At 31.3% G+C, this 18435-nt stretch overlaps 1 protein-coding gene across 1 annotated transcript; it reads right to left on the bottom strand.

Annotated features, from left to right (window-relative positions):
* Positions 1-14445: 14445 nt before the first annotated feature.
* On the bottom strand, positions 14446-17176 carry LOC119840587. Its single transcript, XM_038367275.1, has 5 exons — positions 16395-17176; positions 15610-15709; positions 15196-15285; positions 14966-15121; positions 14446-14499 (listed from the first exon to the last, which is right to left on the bottom strand). Exons 1-5 carry the CDS (start codon positions 17174-17176, stop codon positions 14446-14448), a joined length of 1182 nt encoding a protein of 393 aa, XP_038223203.1.
* Between the last annotated feature and the right edge of the window lie 1259 nt (positions 17177-18435).

Raw genomic sequence — 18435 nt, forward strand, 5'->3', positions numbered from 1 at the left:
GGAACTATGTGTTTGTAATGAGATTTAATACCATGTACCTTGCTAATATAAGTATAAAGCAGCAGTAGATGGAAATAAAACTATACGATGTACTCTTCTGAATAAGACACTAACTATCATTTAACTTGCGGGTAACAATACAATTTATCATCTACAGGGCTTGCAAAGATTTTTGTATAGGCTTATTAAAGTGTTGTTAATTCTGACATTTTTATATTTTGCATTCTTGAAGCTTCAGTAGATGGTAAAATACTGAATTACTTGGTGTATTTACTTTTCATATCATATGAATTTATAATTAATTTAGTTGAATTAATCCTGAGTTGCCATAAATTTTAAGGACATATTTTCGAAATGCAATTTGAGAATAATTATTATCAAACTGTGCTTATATAAATTGCTTTAATGAAGATTCCTAAACCACTAAACAGATTTGGATGAAACTAATTTTATGGAACTCAAATTATCTTTTCCCTTGACTCCGACTCCGCGAAACCGAAGGCAGGAATTTCATTTATACTAATTATATTATTATAATGTTTAAATGACACATTAAATAAATATTGTATTTGTCATATTATGTCAGGGCAAATGAAAGAAGTGGAAATTCAAACGAAGCAGTGTGCTCTTCTTTTGATTTTAAATTATTTAATTGACTAAATAAATAAAAATAATACAATGATTATATAATATTCAACTTTGTCATAGCTTAAATGTGTTTGAGCGAACAGGGAGAAATTACAACTGAATTAATTACGACTGGATAAATTTTATAATGAAATATTATAACGAAGTTCCCAGCTTTAAGTAATCAGGGTTAAAAAACACCAAGTCGTTCATTTCCTAAGATCCCGGTAACTCTAAATAAAGCAAGAATAGAAAAAATCCTTAAAAAACCCTACGAAATATAAACAATTGTGGAAGGATTATAGAAAGTTTGTTGAATAGCAATTGTATTCTAAACGATAATCATATTTTTATAATCTTAAAATACAACTACGGTACGACTACCTATTAAAACAGTATGTTAGTTCTATTTAGAATATAAAATTATTATTCCATAGCGTAACCCTAACCACCACTCCAAGGAGGTAGACATAACATTAACACACTTAACCTATATCCAAAATACTTGTATGTCGTACGTAATATAACTTAGTAATTAATTGCCATTAATCACACCGCTTCATTACGCACGTCTCAAAGACTGGCGAGATATAAATTATTGTTATAATGTTAACCATAACCATATCATAATTACTCTATAAGTTTTCATTACTTATGTATATTAAGAAATTTAAAATACATTGATATTAAAAACCATATATATATTTTTCTAAACTGAACTGAGAGGATATTGTTTTTCGAATGTTACGCATGTTCCAAAATTAACCCAACCTAGGTTATGGTCTTAGACCACGTAAAAATATTGTTTTTTTTTATAATAATATCACGTTTGACTTGTTTGTTCTTGCCAAATCATGTCACTAAAGAAACAAAATACTGTCTGAGTATGAGCTTTGAACCCAAACATCCAGAAGTTTATGAACATCAAATAGTTGAACTTGAACATCCATACATGGGTTCTAAACGCAGCTTTTGGATATTACAATAAAAGAAATACGACTATAACACGACTAAAGAGTTATTTAATTCTTCAAAATAGTCATGTCATTTCTGTAAAACGAAGTTTTCTCGTTAAGGTGCAGTGTTGACAGAAGTTAAGCACTGTTTTGTTTGTGAGTTCAGAACTGTTTTGTTGTGTAGTTCACTAACGAAAACTGTTATGAAATACTGGGATGCTCGAATGTTCTAGACTTCACCGAACTTTTGTCCGTGTGGTGTATAACTTCGTTGATTAGAGCGGTGCAGTCGTAATCTCATTTTTATTTAGTTTCATAATTAACTATTATCTCCAAAAATCCTCTTTCCCACCTTTGTATGTCATAATTATTTTTCTAGATTCAGAATAATTTTATTCTAATGATAATCGTACTCCACCTAATGAGCGAAATTTTTATACCGTTAATAGCTTTAATTATCTATACTACCTTTCGATAAGATTTCGTGGTTCCATTTCATTATAAAACGTTACGCTATTTCATCCTCCACATTATACGATGCTAATTAAAAATAAAAGCACTCATTAAACTTGTTCCTTTAAATAAAAAATGCTTTTTGTACTAATGTTCAGGTGGCGAAATAGTTACAATGCCGGCCCGTCGGCAAACGTCAACAAAAATTGTTCATTGTTAAAAGTAGAGGTATAATTAGAGGCGCCTGATTGTAGAGGGTAACTATTGTGGAAATATAGGACAAGCCCGACTCGTCGCTTATTTCTGGTGAATCTGTAGATTAAATAGTATATTTATTATGATAAAGAATCCGATATTTATCGAGTGACAAATTTGTATTTAAACTGCGTATGAAAATCTCCTAATTTCTTTCTATATGATTTACAACGCTATAAGAATAAAATACTGCTATTGTATACTTACGTATGCTTATGAATTTACATTCCATAAATAGATATGCTTTCTCTGCCCAATAAATGCGTCTTAGAAATGGCTTTCAGATGGCAATACTTTGAAAAGAGTTTATGTCCGATTGAAATTCAAATCTTGCATCCGGGGAACAGCTGCTGCTGTCGTGTTGTCTTAGAAAACAGTTGAATACCGATGGTTTAGTTTTTAAACAATTCTGTTAGTTGAAGTTTTCAAACTATATATTATTATAGTAGTTATGGCTATGCTCGGATTGTTTTGATAATATTGTATTTGCTAGCAAGCTGCAAAATAATATTATATTTTGAAGATGTTATAAAAAATATTACCCATATCTTCAATGATTTCTATTGTTTATATCAAATACGAAATCTTATTTGCATTGTTGTTGTTTGAATGTCACAGATAACTAAAAACTCCCATAAGAGAGAAAAATCTTAATTTACATAATAAAGATTAATTATTTTGTCTATTGTTAGGTAATTGTAAACATGTGGTAATGGCTCTGAGTGAGCGGTCACTAGCTACGACAAATAGTTAGTGTAACTACGAAAAACGGAAGATTGCAAAATATAAAGATTATTAAGCAATCATGAGGTGAAATACAAACTTGGGTCGTCATAGTAAGGTAAACCTTACTATGACGACACATAAGACGACAGTTTTGCTAAGATTTTATGATTTTCTCGAAATTAGTGAAATATAAGAAAATGACTCCATTAACACGTAAAAAATTCATATATTGAGGTTTACTACATTGGCGTTGAATCATGTTCTATTAACTTTTGTTTGGCTGAGTTTTAGATCTAGACACTATAACTGCAAATGAGATTATAAGAAACTTTATTGCGATGTCGCAGCACCCGAAGATTATGAAACAAAATACTACAGGCTATAACTTTCATTTTGTTTACTTTACGTTTCAATGTGACTGCGAACTAATTCCAATATAAGTGTTAATATAAATTATGAGTAATTGTGACAATGATTAAACAATACATTCCACTTCGCTGCAAAAAACATCGCTTTAATCTCTAGCAATATTATAAATGCGAAAGTAACTGTCTGTATGTCTGTCTGTCTGTTACGCTTTCACGCCTAAACTTCCGAACCGATTATGACAAAATTTTGTATGAAGATAGAATTGAACTTGCGAAAGGACATAGGAAGGGTAGAAAGGTTTGAAAGACGGGATGAAAGTTTGTATGAAAGATTTTGATGAAACTTGGTATGTAGATGGAGCTAAGCGTGGGAACGAATAAATTTTTAATGCGAAGAAAATACTCCTTACCTTGTCGCGCGCGGGCGAAGTCGCGGGGGAAAAGCTAGTTAGATATATAATTACACCTTTCCACTTATTATGTATATAAGTCGACGTCCTTGGTACAGTGGTTAACGCGTAAGCGTAAAACTGGTGGCTCGAATCCCGGTGTGAACTCACAAAAATGTTTCGGCCTGTTAGGTCACAGAAGGCTGATCACCTACTTGTCCAGTAAGAAAATAGTGAATGATGCGACGCGATGCGAATCGTCTGCCCTATACCCCACTAGGGGACTTACACACTTACACATATATAGTTAAAAGTACTCTGCTGTATGCGTTTATTGGAGGTATTTAATTGTCGCCAGCAATATAACATTTAATATCTTTAATAAAGTGATCTCGTCACGGCATTGTGGAACTCTGAAAATGGTTTTGTAAGTTTAGTTTTTGTTCCGTGTCTGTTTGGAGTTCTTACTTCTTGCCTTTGAGGTGAAAAGGTCTTTGTTAGTCGGAGGTTATTTGTAGAATTTGCAGCTTGGGTTTTAATATTTTCTTTGAAGCCTCGTTAAAGAGATTCTAGTTAAAGTGACACCACACTACAGAATAGTCGGGCGTGGAGGTTATCTGATACATATGCAAATAAATTAAAAGCTTTCATGCGTGGCGAGATAACATATTCCAATGGATTTAAATCGAAAATATTTTCAATATATACATCGGAGGTTTTTAACATATAATCATTTTAACAAAAAACTAAGCTGCCTTTTAATAGTCAGTACTAGACAATTTAAATTATAGCACACTGGAGGCTTTCAAATAAAAAAAGAATCATCAGAATCGATTCACCCAGTTAAATTATGAGGGTAATTTTATTATCTAATGGTGCTCAAGCGCTTTTATATTCCATTTGTTTCATAAGTGACCATTAACTAAGACTTGAAGATGAAGAAACCCCAGGCGTGTAGCTTGGCCATAGTTATAGATGTTCTGTCTAGTTACCGACCAATAAACATCCCTAACTCCCAAGAGAATAATGCGTACGTGTCCGATTCACAGTCGTTTGTCAAATAGATCATCAATCTTCGTTCGTCAACGTATCTTCCCGTAGCTGTATATAATATTATGTATGTATAATCAAATACACGTAATAGCAATTGGATCGATAGAAAGCTCTAGTCTTTGTTTTGGTAAATAAAATAATGTTTGGAATTAAAATAGTATATAATAGATTAATAAATAGTAGTAGTAGTATTTAATGAGGATATTATGATTAACAATTTATATGATTACGGAACAAAGAAGACTTTAATTTTTATAACTAGTTCCAATCATGTCACTGAATAAAATCTTTTGATTATATTAAGGACCATAAATCAACTTCTCGGAATTGCAAATACATTTTCCTGCAAGGAAAATCTTGAGATCGTTGATTTCTTATAAGATGTTAAATTAGAGGTACTTATTATGAATGAATGAACTCAACTGCTGAGCCCTTGTCCTTCATAGGGCTTTAACTCAAAAGCGATTTGAATGAAAACAAACATAAAACACAATTCGCATTATATATCAGTTACCTATGTTATTATAAAGACATTATTATTCAGAAACAAACTGTTTTACCACAATTAAATGTGGAGCAATAAAGAATTATAAAATGTTTAATGAAGAAATAAAGTAATATTTACAAGAAATAGTATTAAATAAAGGTTTGATAATATGCAGTAAAATTTCAGGTACCGACTGGCTTACTTGACAGACAAAACATATTGATGACTCAAAGAAATACTAATTCATAAAGCAAGATATGAGATCTGCCATAATACTCCTGTAATACTGGCCCATACTGCCCCGTACTAAAGTATTCAAAATGGATGTCATCACAAAGGATTCGAATGTAACCTCAATAGATTGCTTCGTCGATGTCAAATGCAAAATTCAAATTGCAATTTTGTCAATGCAAATCTATGCAACGGTAGGTTGCGTTACCAATGAAACTCGTTATATTGTAGGTTTTTGTTTGGTTCATTTATATTTAAAACCAATGGCTTTATTGTTACGTTTTTTACAATATATTTTATATGTAGAATTAAAATCCTTATTTTTTCCAATCAAATAGCACGCCTTGATTATTTTATATATGATTAAAAGCATCAGACTAACAAATACAACTAACACTCTATTCTTTTAAGTATGGATTATTGAAAAAGCCAAAAGATGAAAAACAGCATTAATTACGTTGAAAATAAATATTATACATACGATGTGACGTGAAGTGGCCACGCTCGCTGTAAAACACCAAAATGTCAGAATAAATTATTACATTATGATAATATAAATAAATACTGGTGTATTGCGGACGTTGAACATGAATAAAGTATTCATTATGCTTTAGAGAAAATGCTGATTCATTTTCTCTGCTGGGAATTATGTAAATACATCCTATCAAACATGATAATTATTTTTTTCGAAGAAAGACATTGCCCTGTGTATGTTCTACTAAGAATATCAAAGGAAAACATATAACCATAAATATTCTTCCAATTTGTGTGACATTAGTAATGGCAGGGATATATAATAGCATTCGCAATCACGGAGTTGATAGGCTTACTGTAGGCATTTCTCTGCACTTGACTTTAACCAATCAGAGCCGGTATTACACGCAATAATAAATTCTATCTTGTTACTGCCAAGTTGGACGTTATGTACAAGACATTGTTAATTTATTAAGACAAACCGCTGGCTTCGGCCTTTGATTTAGTTTATTTTGGCAAATAATAGTAAGCTGAACAAAAAATCATCTCCTCGTAGTTACAAGGCTGTTTTTAATAAATTTCTAATAAAAATATAATTTTGATACGTTTAAGATTGTTTGTGTTTTTATTAAATAATGAAAACCTTTAAAAACTTATTCGCTTACTTTATAGTAATGTATGGCAGATAATTATACCCATTGCCTCATATTAAAAGCTGTATGCCATCTATTAAATTGCGTCTGAAATTGAAAATTGTTGCGGCGCTCCCAAGTATTGTCACTGGGGAATTTTTGTACTCGTACTAAAAGTTCATACTATACTTTATATTTCAATGATATTTCTTTTACTTCTTGTATTTACCTCAGAATATATGTAAGTAAATTGAATGCGGCGTAAACTAAAATACGAATAGTTAGGGTAAATTTTACGACTTTCTGACTAAGTCACTGATTGCAAAAAGAAATCACGGCAGTGGACAAGGAAAAAAAAATTGTAGATAACATTCGTGCAACAGTGTCGCACAAAAGCAAATAAAAAGGGAACACGTAAAATGTAAGGCACTATAACATGAATACGTTTTGGTATAATCTGAGAAAATGGGAAAACAAAGAACAAAGAAGGTTGCGTAAACCGTTTTAGTGTTCCTGCAGATTGAGTGACTGAGCAATATTGTTACTTGCGGGATGTTTGTTTGATCTGCCTGTTTGTTGAGGTTTGGGACACGGTTGTGTACGAGCTTTTCATTGGTCCATCGTTTTAGGACGAGGCCATGTAGATGCGGTTTGATGACCGACGACTGATCGTTATACGTCTTTGAAGGTGTTAGAAGTTAGTACAGGAATTCTGTCCGAACCAATTGTTTATTCATGATGACTTATAAGGCAATCCTTACACATAACATGTTGCAGCACACACATTACATAAGCGTATATAAAATCCTCCGTCTGTGATATATTATACTTTAAGAAACAAATACTACAATGATGGCACAAAAGAACTTTTATTCAAGCATACATTAATAGAATCCTTTTCTCTTCTGACTTTATTCCAGCTAGTCTTTATACAGCGGAGTAAAAACGCTCGTTTGCGCAGAAATGTTAAAGGTTTACGACACTGTTAGAACAAATAGTGGCTAGATCGATGTTTATTTGGGACACTTGTGCACCCTACTTGTCCGTTGTTACAACATGAGGGACGGAGTTAAGCTGTGCAAATATTAAATTGACTTCTTGTGAGTTCGTTAGTTGACCAAACTTTCTAAAGCAAATCCGCTTTAGATTTTTCATAAATTATAGTTCTATATAAGTACAAGGTTAAATTTGTTATCCCACTCACGAGTGCCAATTATAATACTAAGTCAAAGTCCTTCACAGTGCATTACATACATATCTTTTACTGTTGATGACATTTGATTCACCTGATTGGTACGGTATACATATACATGTAATTGGAAGATACGGTAAGTAATACCATATCTTCAAATTTTCATAACAACGTCACAGATTTAAATTATACCTTTTCTATATAATAGCGAAGATCTGGGCTGGTGGTTCCCTTGACGGCACGATCTGCATCGCCCATAAACATTTGCAGTTAGACATTAGAAGGTCGAGGAAAAGCATCCATTTTTCCATACACATTATACACTCAATGCATCAAATACATATTTAATGCTTTTTTGCTTATCGCGTACCAACTTTAAAACATTTTATAGGTATTAAATAAACGCTCCATAATTGAAAACACGGGTTAATCTTTTAATCGCATCAAAAGGGTTCATAAGTCGCGACTGAGAAAGTAATAAAGCGTAACCCTTAGTGCAAAAGTTATAACGGAATAAGTACAATGGCCAAGGTTAGATTCGAGTCGGAACAGGGCAGTTATTAGCTAATAAATTCACCCTGTTTACTTTTTAACTAAAGCGAAAGATTAGGGAAAGTTTGGAAAATATGATTTCAGAATTGTTTGATTGTAAATATTTTAGTTAATTCATTTTATAACTTCATTCATTAATTTCCTTTTCTGACTTCAATAATGTGAGCTGAAGAGATTGTGAGTTTAAACGGGCTAATCCTAGAATCTACTCGATCGATTTCAATAAATCATTCACTGTTGGTATGAAAATTATCCCTGAATGTTAAATGCTTATTATGTACGATTTTTGCTATTATTTTATAAACATTACTAGCTGTGCCCCGCGGTTTCACCCGCGTAAGTCCGTATCCCGTAGGAATATCGGAATAAAAAGTTGCCTATATGTTATTCCAGTTATCCAGCTGTCTACGTACCAAATTTCATTGCTGGTATTCATTGGTTCAGTAGTTTTTACGTGAAAGAGTAACAAACATCCATACATCCATACTTACAAACTTTCGCATTTATAATATTAATAGGATTATCAGTGTTCTACGATATTTAAGACCTAGATAATTGGAATTTTTCACTAGTTTATAAAGTATTTAAACCTTTTTTTAACCGTATAATATGTACCTTAATTGAAAGTAATTTTTAAATTCAATGAATGCTCTGCAGCGAATCATATTCGACGAATCAGAAGCGACTTTATGCACTCACATACATAAATAAATTCGTAACTAAATTGCAGCTTTAAGAAGAACAGATGCAATAATCATTTCATATTACGCTGTCAAACGTAACGCCATTGTGTAAAAAAATTAAAATGTACATTTTATTTTGCTTAGCGAGTAAAAAGAAATGAGCACAATGAAGATGTTCTATTCATTCGGAAAACAAAGAACCTGTTAATTCAATGAAAAATCCGGAAATCGGATTCTTAATGAAGTGCTTCGAATGTTCTATTGTTTTTACGAGTGAAGCTTTTTTTGTAGATTTTCAAACATTTAAATATAGAACAAGACATTAATGCTATAATGACAATGAAAATATAAACAAACTAAAAATATTTATGACCTGAGCTTCAGTTGTTATTAATGAACACATTTTTATTTTCTTTTCACAAATTTTCGTTCATACAAATATATAAGTATTCTAAGTGCTAGTGGACCTTATAAAGCACACAGTTTTCAATTATAACCAATGAATAGTGTGTTCTCATAGAATTTATCTGTCGACAGAGTCGAACTTGCGACACTAAGGGTTTCGTACAAATAAGCTGTCACCCATCCAATTTATTACCTTGCCAACCGTTGGTCAATCGCGGTTTTTTATTACATGTTTTTATAACGGTAACAGAAATATATCATCATTGAACATTTCAACTGTCCGCCTATCACGGTTCTTGTCATACAAATTGAGAATTGACATACAAACAGACATGAAGATAGACGTACAGCGTTCTCAGTAAAGGTCCCGTTTTACCCAAAAAATTTAAACATAAATGAGCTCTATTGATATCTAGCGTGCTAGTACATTAGCGATACTGAAGGCATTACCTGTTTCATTGATATGCTAATGAGTAGTTATATAATATCATGCAGGTCACCCGTGAATCCGCTATCACAAATATTTTGCTCGAAATTTCCAAGCCGTTTTATGTCTAAACTATGAAAACTGTACCGTTCCGTGCGATACGTTTATTTCACAATAATTTAATTATTTTACATTTCAGATAATGGAATATAAAACCTTTTTATATACAAGGTTACCCCCGTATTTTATATCGAAAACGTTAAGAGTGTATTAAGAATCTTATAATTAGTCTTATAATTAATTAATCTAAAGACTTCAACTGCTATGATCGGTTATAGTTAAAAGAATCGCTTAATATGCCCATCAAATCAAACTATAACCTGGATATCAAAATACATATAAATAGATATATAATACACTTATGTGAGTAGGCGCATTGATGGAGAAACGATAATTGCCTATCACCTATAATCAACCAATCAATGCTATGTCAACAATTGGTAGTAGCGAGAGCATACAGTTCGTTGAAATATTAATGTTTTTGGTATTTATTCTAGTTTTGTTCTTGTATATTTTCTTGGTATTATTAAAAATGACAACAACATGGTAAGACAGATTTTAGAGCGATTGCAATGTAATTAAATACCTTAACAATGTAGTTAAATAAAATTTTCCCGCCCGTTTCCTTTTCCTCACCCGTCCCAGTCCATTCCTTCTTTCCAGTCGTTAATCCATTCCTTTTCCCTTACCCCAAAAAAAGCGGGCAGCGCATTCGCAGAGGTCCTACCATTGCGAATGTTCATGGGCGGTGGTGATCGCTTACCATCAGGCGAACCACCAGCTCAGTTGCCCGCTATGACATAAAAATAAAAAAATAAAAAAAAATCGTATTCAAAGGAAAAAGTTGGTAATCCGGGGTTTCACGTTTTCATTGTAAAAATTACTTACTATTTCTATTGCATATCCGATATAAACTATAATTTATCCTTTCTCAGGTTTCAAACTAACTCTGTACTAAATTTCACCCAAATTGGTTCAGTGTTTCGGCATGAAGAAGGGACAGACAGACAGAGTTACTTTCGAAGTTATTATATCGCAGGGATTCTCACGTTTTTCCCTACCATCCACAATATCTGCATTTTCATCTTGAATTAATTTAAGTATTAAATAAGGTAAATAAAATAAAAGAAATATGGAATTTTACATAATACTAGCTGCACCCGGCAAACGCTGTTCTGCCTTACTCTTATCATTTAGGGGGATGAAAAATAGATGTTGGCCGATTCTCATAGATACCGGATAAGCCCAAAAAATTTCATCAAAATCGGTCACGCCGTTTCGGAGGAGTATAGCAACGAAAACTGTGACACGATAATTTTATATATTAGATTTACTCCGTGAAAAGAGAGGCTTGTATGAAATAAATCTAATCGTGTCAATAATTTAGTAATAAATATCTATCTTTTAGGATAACACGTCGTCTAGTATGCTCTTTAGTACTGTAAAATCTGTAAATCTAAAATGGCAAGGATCAAGTTTATTGATCAAATAATAAAATATTAAGTACGGGAAATAGCCAGCATTAAATCGTCTGTTTAATAAACAGTTAAAACGGATTTCTACCTCATAATATACATTATTCACTTGCATTCGGATATCGAATTCAAACCGCTAGGGTCAGAACGGACATATAAATTATCCCAACCTAACATAGGTAACCTTCGCTCTAACATAAATTCTTGATAAATATACCCCCTTTTAACTAATGTAAGTTTGAGGGATGATTTTTTCAGAATGTTGATATAGTGGCCAAATTTCAGATGTTTCATAAATATAAAACCTGTTGTTTATAGATATTATATCTGATAATATCTCATATTACAAACATAAATGAGATGTATCTGATGATATATCTTATATTATATCTATATTTATACTTGCAGTGAATGAAAGAATTTACATTTGATTTATTACTGCGTGACTGCAATTAACGGCAGGTGCCATTCGTATAAATTACTGATTTCGTACTACTTTTATGACAAAATTAAAAACATAAAGCATATTTTCTGGATGTAAATGAATTTTCATATAAACAGGGATAAAATATACTGTAAATGTGGTTTTATGACTAATTGCTTAGATTATTTTAGATCAGTTGTGATCATAAAACAGTATAACTTATTAGATGATATGCATAACTTTTGTTATTTTAATTAATTTTGTCATTAAATGATTTTCACTACAAAAAGTGTATCATTTTTATAAATCAAGCAAATTTTAGGCCATGTTATAGAAATTGGCAGAGCATATAACGTTTTTTGAAAAGTTTATGATGATCTTAGATTGGCCGGAACTCTTTCTAAAAACTATCAGGAACAATAGAACTATGGTGCATGCTATCGGAACTTACATATTTTCATATTCTGTTGGAAAATGCTCTACTAAGTTCATAGACACACCCGGGCCTCTAAAAGCGAAGTTGAAGTTAAGACCGTAGTGCAATATTGCAGCTGGAGCCCGACATAACCCAAATACACCTAACCCCTACGGGAAAGAAGCCCTTCCATTCGTAACGTAAGTAAAAAAGGTCAAATTATTTACTTTCACCTGAATTAAAATGAAAATATTGCCTCCATCCATTCCGGTATCCAATTTTAGCATGATACAACCCGTAAGCAAATCTATATTTAACTGTGGAAAGAGAAACACTCATTACACTGTCGTCATAAAGGAATGAATGAAGCATTGAAAATCCATAAATCAGGGAAAGGTACGATAAAGAATTTTTCTTAAACATAAAAATAAATACGGTTCACTGAGCTACCTATATCATAAAGGTACCAAGCTCTTCGCGCTGAATATGGACGTTATAAGGTTTGCGTTTTATTTATTAGCTGGGATCTGTTTTTCTACGCATATATTTGCTTATAATAAATATGATAGATAATGAAATGTACGATAAATATTGTGTAGGCGATGCTTAATATAATCATAATTATTTCAGATGCTTTTTTTTACGTTGAAAGAAATCAAACCAACAAAATAAATATAAGGTAGGCCAGCTTACTGGTGCGTTCTGAGGATTTTTTTTCGATCATATTATCTGTGCAAATACATAAATACATTTAATCTACATTAATCTCTAATTTATTCCAATGTTGAGAATATTCTAATATTATATTATGCGATGTTAACCCACTTTAGACTGGCAGATTTTATTCAAACGTTGCACACTTATCAAAAGATCAGTGATAACACAATAAATTATATAAGTTTATCTTATGTTGCTGATTAAGATTATATATTTAGGATTATATATTTTTCTTACTTACACTTTATATTATTCGGTGTAAGACAATAATTCAGTTGACACTATCATAAAAGCGTGTTATTTAGTTTTTCTAAGCTATATTTATTAAAAACGTCGTCACGGGATTTACTAGTATTGATATAAAATCTCACGTGTTATCAAAACGTGTACATTTCTAAAGGGTATCGTGATTTCAGATATATTCATCCCTTATGTTCAACATTCTACGGATAAATCTATTTCTGAATAGAATTGTAAAATGTTATTATATTCTATGATATTATATTTAACGATAGTAAGCTTGTGATTAGTTATTTTTGTTATGCTTTCATGTATTCCAAATGAATATAACAAAGGAATCGTTTTTTAATTAAAAATAATATTATTACTGCCTGAAAAAAAAAATTGTGTTTATTTATTTATTAGAAACAACACTGTTCCAATTTCAGCATTCAAAATGTTGATAATATTACCTATATGCAAACAAACCTATATTAAATAAAATATAATAGTTTAAAAAAACTATAAAACACGCTTTAACAAAAATCATATTTTGCAAATTGAAAACTGGAATAATTTTATCAAATTAGTGTATTGTCATCGGTCCTCAATAAATCTACAAAGTTTAAACGAAATCTGGCCGTTTAAAGTGGGTCAAAATCGCGCCCAAAGAAGTCAGTTACAAACAAACAAACAAACATACAAACAAACAAACAAACAAACATACAGGTGAAGCTAATAAAAAGCGTGTAAAAAGAAATGCAAATTAAGCATTACGTAAAGTGCCCTTTTTTGTGTGACAATTTTGTTAACCTATTGAAACCTTAGTTCTGATACCTGGTACCTAAACTATTTATAATTTAATGACTTTTGATATAATACAATGAATCATATATTTTAATTATTTAAAATAGATACTATCTCATGTTCTTAAAGTGATCTTGAAATTGATAGCTATGATTACATTTTCCATGCATTTTAAAGATCTAATTGAATATATTACATTAAGATTCATTGCAGCGGTCGAACTTCTAATGAGTTAACCGTCGTGTTGTTAACTTCGGGTTTATATATTTGACGTACACATTACTAGGGGATTTAATAAATACTTAATAGACTGCTATAGGATTTTAAATAATTATAATTAAAAATCTGAATACGGTGTATTGTTTAATAATTTTTATATAGTTCTCAAGTAAAGAGTTGTCTCAATTTTAATTTTTTATTATCCGTCTATTGTCTGAAGCACTGTAAATGCTTGATAACTTATCTTTAAAACCTGAAAAAAAAATCCATTATTCAGTAAATAGGCGCCAATTAATACATATACCAATTAATAAATTGGTTAAGTATGCGACACGACAGCAATAGCAAAAAAAATCAGATCACATGAAAAATCTTTTCTTATTCATCGGAAATTAACGTCATCTTTTCAATAAAATTTAATAATATGCAACCAAAAATTCATGATCATTTACAGTCAATTTTAAAAGATGAGATTATACGGATACGAAATTTCTTAACAATCTGTCCCCATCGGTCATTAAACTTGTCTTTTGGAAGATAAGGAAAGATGATCCACTTCATAGAATTTAAATGAAACTAAGAAGACAAAAGATCAAACGCAAATGTATACCGAATTACAATAGAAAACGAGAAAACATTAGGCAAATTTGTTTCAATATGGTTTGCTACCGAAGGGTAGTAGAATTGAGGATAACAAATTATTTTTAAGAAACACTTACTGCGGTCATAGTTATTAAAGACAAATCTTTCCCGCTTATTGTCTTGATACCAAAATCTTTCGTCATATAAGTCATCATGATATAATAAGATTTCTTATCCTTAGCCCTCAAATTATTCCAATCGAAATATAATAATGCCAAACGCACATCGTTCATCTATATGAGAGAATCATGATTGCTATTAGTTAATTAATATTATCGATATTCGTATAGTGAATTCGAAAACCGACCTTCGTTTTAATCTGCTCCCCAAACCAATTGTAAGCGAAAATTTCCGCAAACATTGGCAGCATATGAGGCGCAAATCGCCAATTTACTTCCTGAAATAATAACAACGTATTATATTGTTAAGGGTAGGCAAATTTTAATTTTCAAAATGAATAAAGACTATTTTGCACAGATAAATTGGCCTATTATGTCGTAAGAGTGAGTAAAATCAAGATGCAATAAAGGTAGTTGAGCAAAAGTATGCACGAAATAGTTAGAGAAAAGAGCAAGTAAAGAAGAAAAAATTTAACAAATATATTTGTGAAAAAATATGTTCAGTGTATTCTTTTAATAACCAAAACTATATATTGTGTAATTTTAACTAAATATTCATCATAATGCATATTTATAATTACTTTAATTAACGTTTTACTTACCTTGCTCATGAGCAACAAAATCAAACAAATGCAGATAGCTGCATTGCATAGAGGTATAAAAGCTGAAATTTTATACATTTCACATAATGTTATTAAGAACCTGAAAGCAAATGGTTTCCTTTTTTATATTTGTTGTGTATAAACGTAAGTGCTAGAAGTAGGATTATGTTTTCGAGTGGATGTAAGTGAAGTATATTTTTTAGCACGCTCCGCCTTAATGCTATTTTACATTAAGTGTTCTCGTTGGACTCGTACAAATATTAATTAGTAAGGAAACAATAAAAAGCGGATTTCAAAAAAAAATACCATCAAAACATATTGTTTGATAAATACAGGATTTTTTTGGATTACAGGATTGATTGATATAAATTACTGAAATTACAATAATTTCATTTTTGTAATTACTATAACAGGGAGTAAATCTTGCTTATAGATAGAGATAGATACCCCCGGCCCCTAGGAAGGAGCCGTTCTACCGAGCAGCTTTTGTGAGGGGGCCACGGGAGCTACTTAGGATTCTTCCGCGACCCTCTCGGCTCCTAGGATAGAAAAGTTAAACTTATAGAAAAACTTTAAGAAACAAGCTGTGCCCCGCGGTTTTACCCACAAAGTACCTGACATTATACAGCTTAAAGCCTTCCTCAACAAATGGGCTATCTAAGATTGAACGAATTTCACAAATCCGACCATCTAACGTCTCCTGAGATTAGCGCGTTCAAATAAACAAACAATCTCTTTATCGTTATAATATTCTTAGCATGTGAATAAAGATATGTGTTTCATACTTGTTCAGCTTCAAATGAGTCCCGTAGAAAGTACGTAGCGCATTTTCTAAACGATTAGCGTAGCCTTCCTTACTTTCATGATAACTTTTCTCATCGAGTTTCAACATATTAGCTAAGCTCTTCAAAGCGGAGCACATGAAGTAGATTAAAACAACAAACCACATGTCTAATATTATCGTACTGCTTATTTCAAACAGAAAAATCGTGTGTAAGAACCAGGCGATTTCGAAATAAGGTGTGGTCATCGGCATTAAAATCATAGTTGATCTTGAAAGTAATGTTCGTTGTCCAGTTATATAATTCCATAAAGTAGTCAATTCGTATACACAGCAAGGTGTTATAACCATGAAAAAAAGTGTTAACACAATTTTATTCCCATTTTTTAATATGCTTTCTATGTCTACACTACTATCGCTGCGTATAACATCCACGAGGGTAGTTTTCGTAGATACGTATAGACTGCGAAATATCAACCTACTCTTTATAAAAAGCCCCATTTTCAATGGAAATATTACGATCATTATAATAGTGTAACAGGCTTCAGCTAGCAATTCCGCATCGTTATTTATTTTCAAACATTGTAACGTGCCTAAGAAAACATAAATGAAAAGAAATAACATGAGCATTTGACGAACAAAATATTTCTTCCAAGTCCAATTAGGATCTAATATTTGCTGTCCAAATATTTGTTGATAAAATAAGGCTGAAGTAAATATGTCGTCCACAACATTGTTTTTCCCGACGGTCTTAATGTGTTTCTTAATAAATTTATCAAATTTCATGTTTTCTTTAGAATTTTCTGAGTTTTGCTGCTGTACTAGACAAACATATATACAATACTGAAAACAAATCTCTCATGGAAATTGTCTTATATCGTTTAATTGTATCATTTCTAACAAAAGTTATTTGATTCAAGTGTTTATTAAACGTCAGTTATTGAAACGCTGACTTATAATTAATATGTTCATTAAGAAAATGATTTCATATTACAAACTGTACTTTTGAGGCAATATTTTGTTTGATGTTATATTTCTATTAAGAGCAATTTTTATTTAACTCAATTATCACATTTGCTTTTTTTATATAATTTATATAAGAAAGTACAGTATCGCACATCAATAACGATATATATTTTATTGATTTTAAAGCGGGCAACCGAGTTGATAGTGTGATGGTAAGCGATCACCAATAACTATCCTTGTACATTTGCAGAGTTAGAGGCTCTGCAAATGTGTTGCCCCTTTTTAAGGGATAAGGTAAGGGTTGATGACGAGAATAATGGAATGGATTGGAAAAGGAGGCGAGGAAAGGAAGAAGCAAGGACAAGGATACGGACCTCGCTAGCTTATGTTAAGAATTCAAGTAGATTCTTCCGTGGTTTATGAAAGTCTTGTGTTGAGTGAAAATAGTTTAAACTATAGTTTAATTATCTGTCAACTCATCATTTTTATTAATTAAAAAAAAAAAATTAAATAGCATTGGTTTTGCTCTTAGTTGTACTTCTAACTTCTCCTAACCGAGCGTTATTAATATTCAATAAGACTAATTAAAATTTTCCCGCCTTGTCGCTGTTACCAAATGATGAAAGAGTCACTTATTACAATTATGTAATTAACGTACCTAATTGTGGTAAATTTTATTGAAAATTTGCTCTTATTCTCAAGTAGATAAGGGCGTTGTTTTGTATCTATTTCAATACAAAGCAACGATTTTTTAATATGAAAGAAACTAAAATCTATTTCACTAATCGAACGACGGCGTTTAAGTTCTGCAATGATATTTTATGGCCAATAAAATACTCATTTGGAAAAGTGATTTATGAAAGGCGAGTGCTTTCGGATTCATTTAGGAAATTGTTTTTTGTTAAAAGGTTTTTTAGTAACCTTTACCATCAACATTGAACAAAATATTATATATATAAAAATTTAAATTATTTAGTTGTAAAAACGAATACTAGTACGAATAGTACTTAGTATTATTTAATTTCAATAAGAAAATATTGGACCTTTTTTGGATAATAACATTGAAATTAAGTATAGAC

The sequence above is a fragment of the Zerene cesonia genome, chromosome 6 (assembly GCF_012273895.1).
Source record: "Zerene cesonia ecotype Mississippi chromosome 6, Zerene_cesonia_1.1, whole genome shotgun sequence".
In the NCBI taxonomy this organism is placed as follows: domain Eukaryota; kingdom Metazoa; phylum Arthropoda; class Insecta; order Lepidoptera; family Pieridae; genus Zerene; species Zerene cesonia.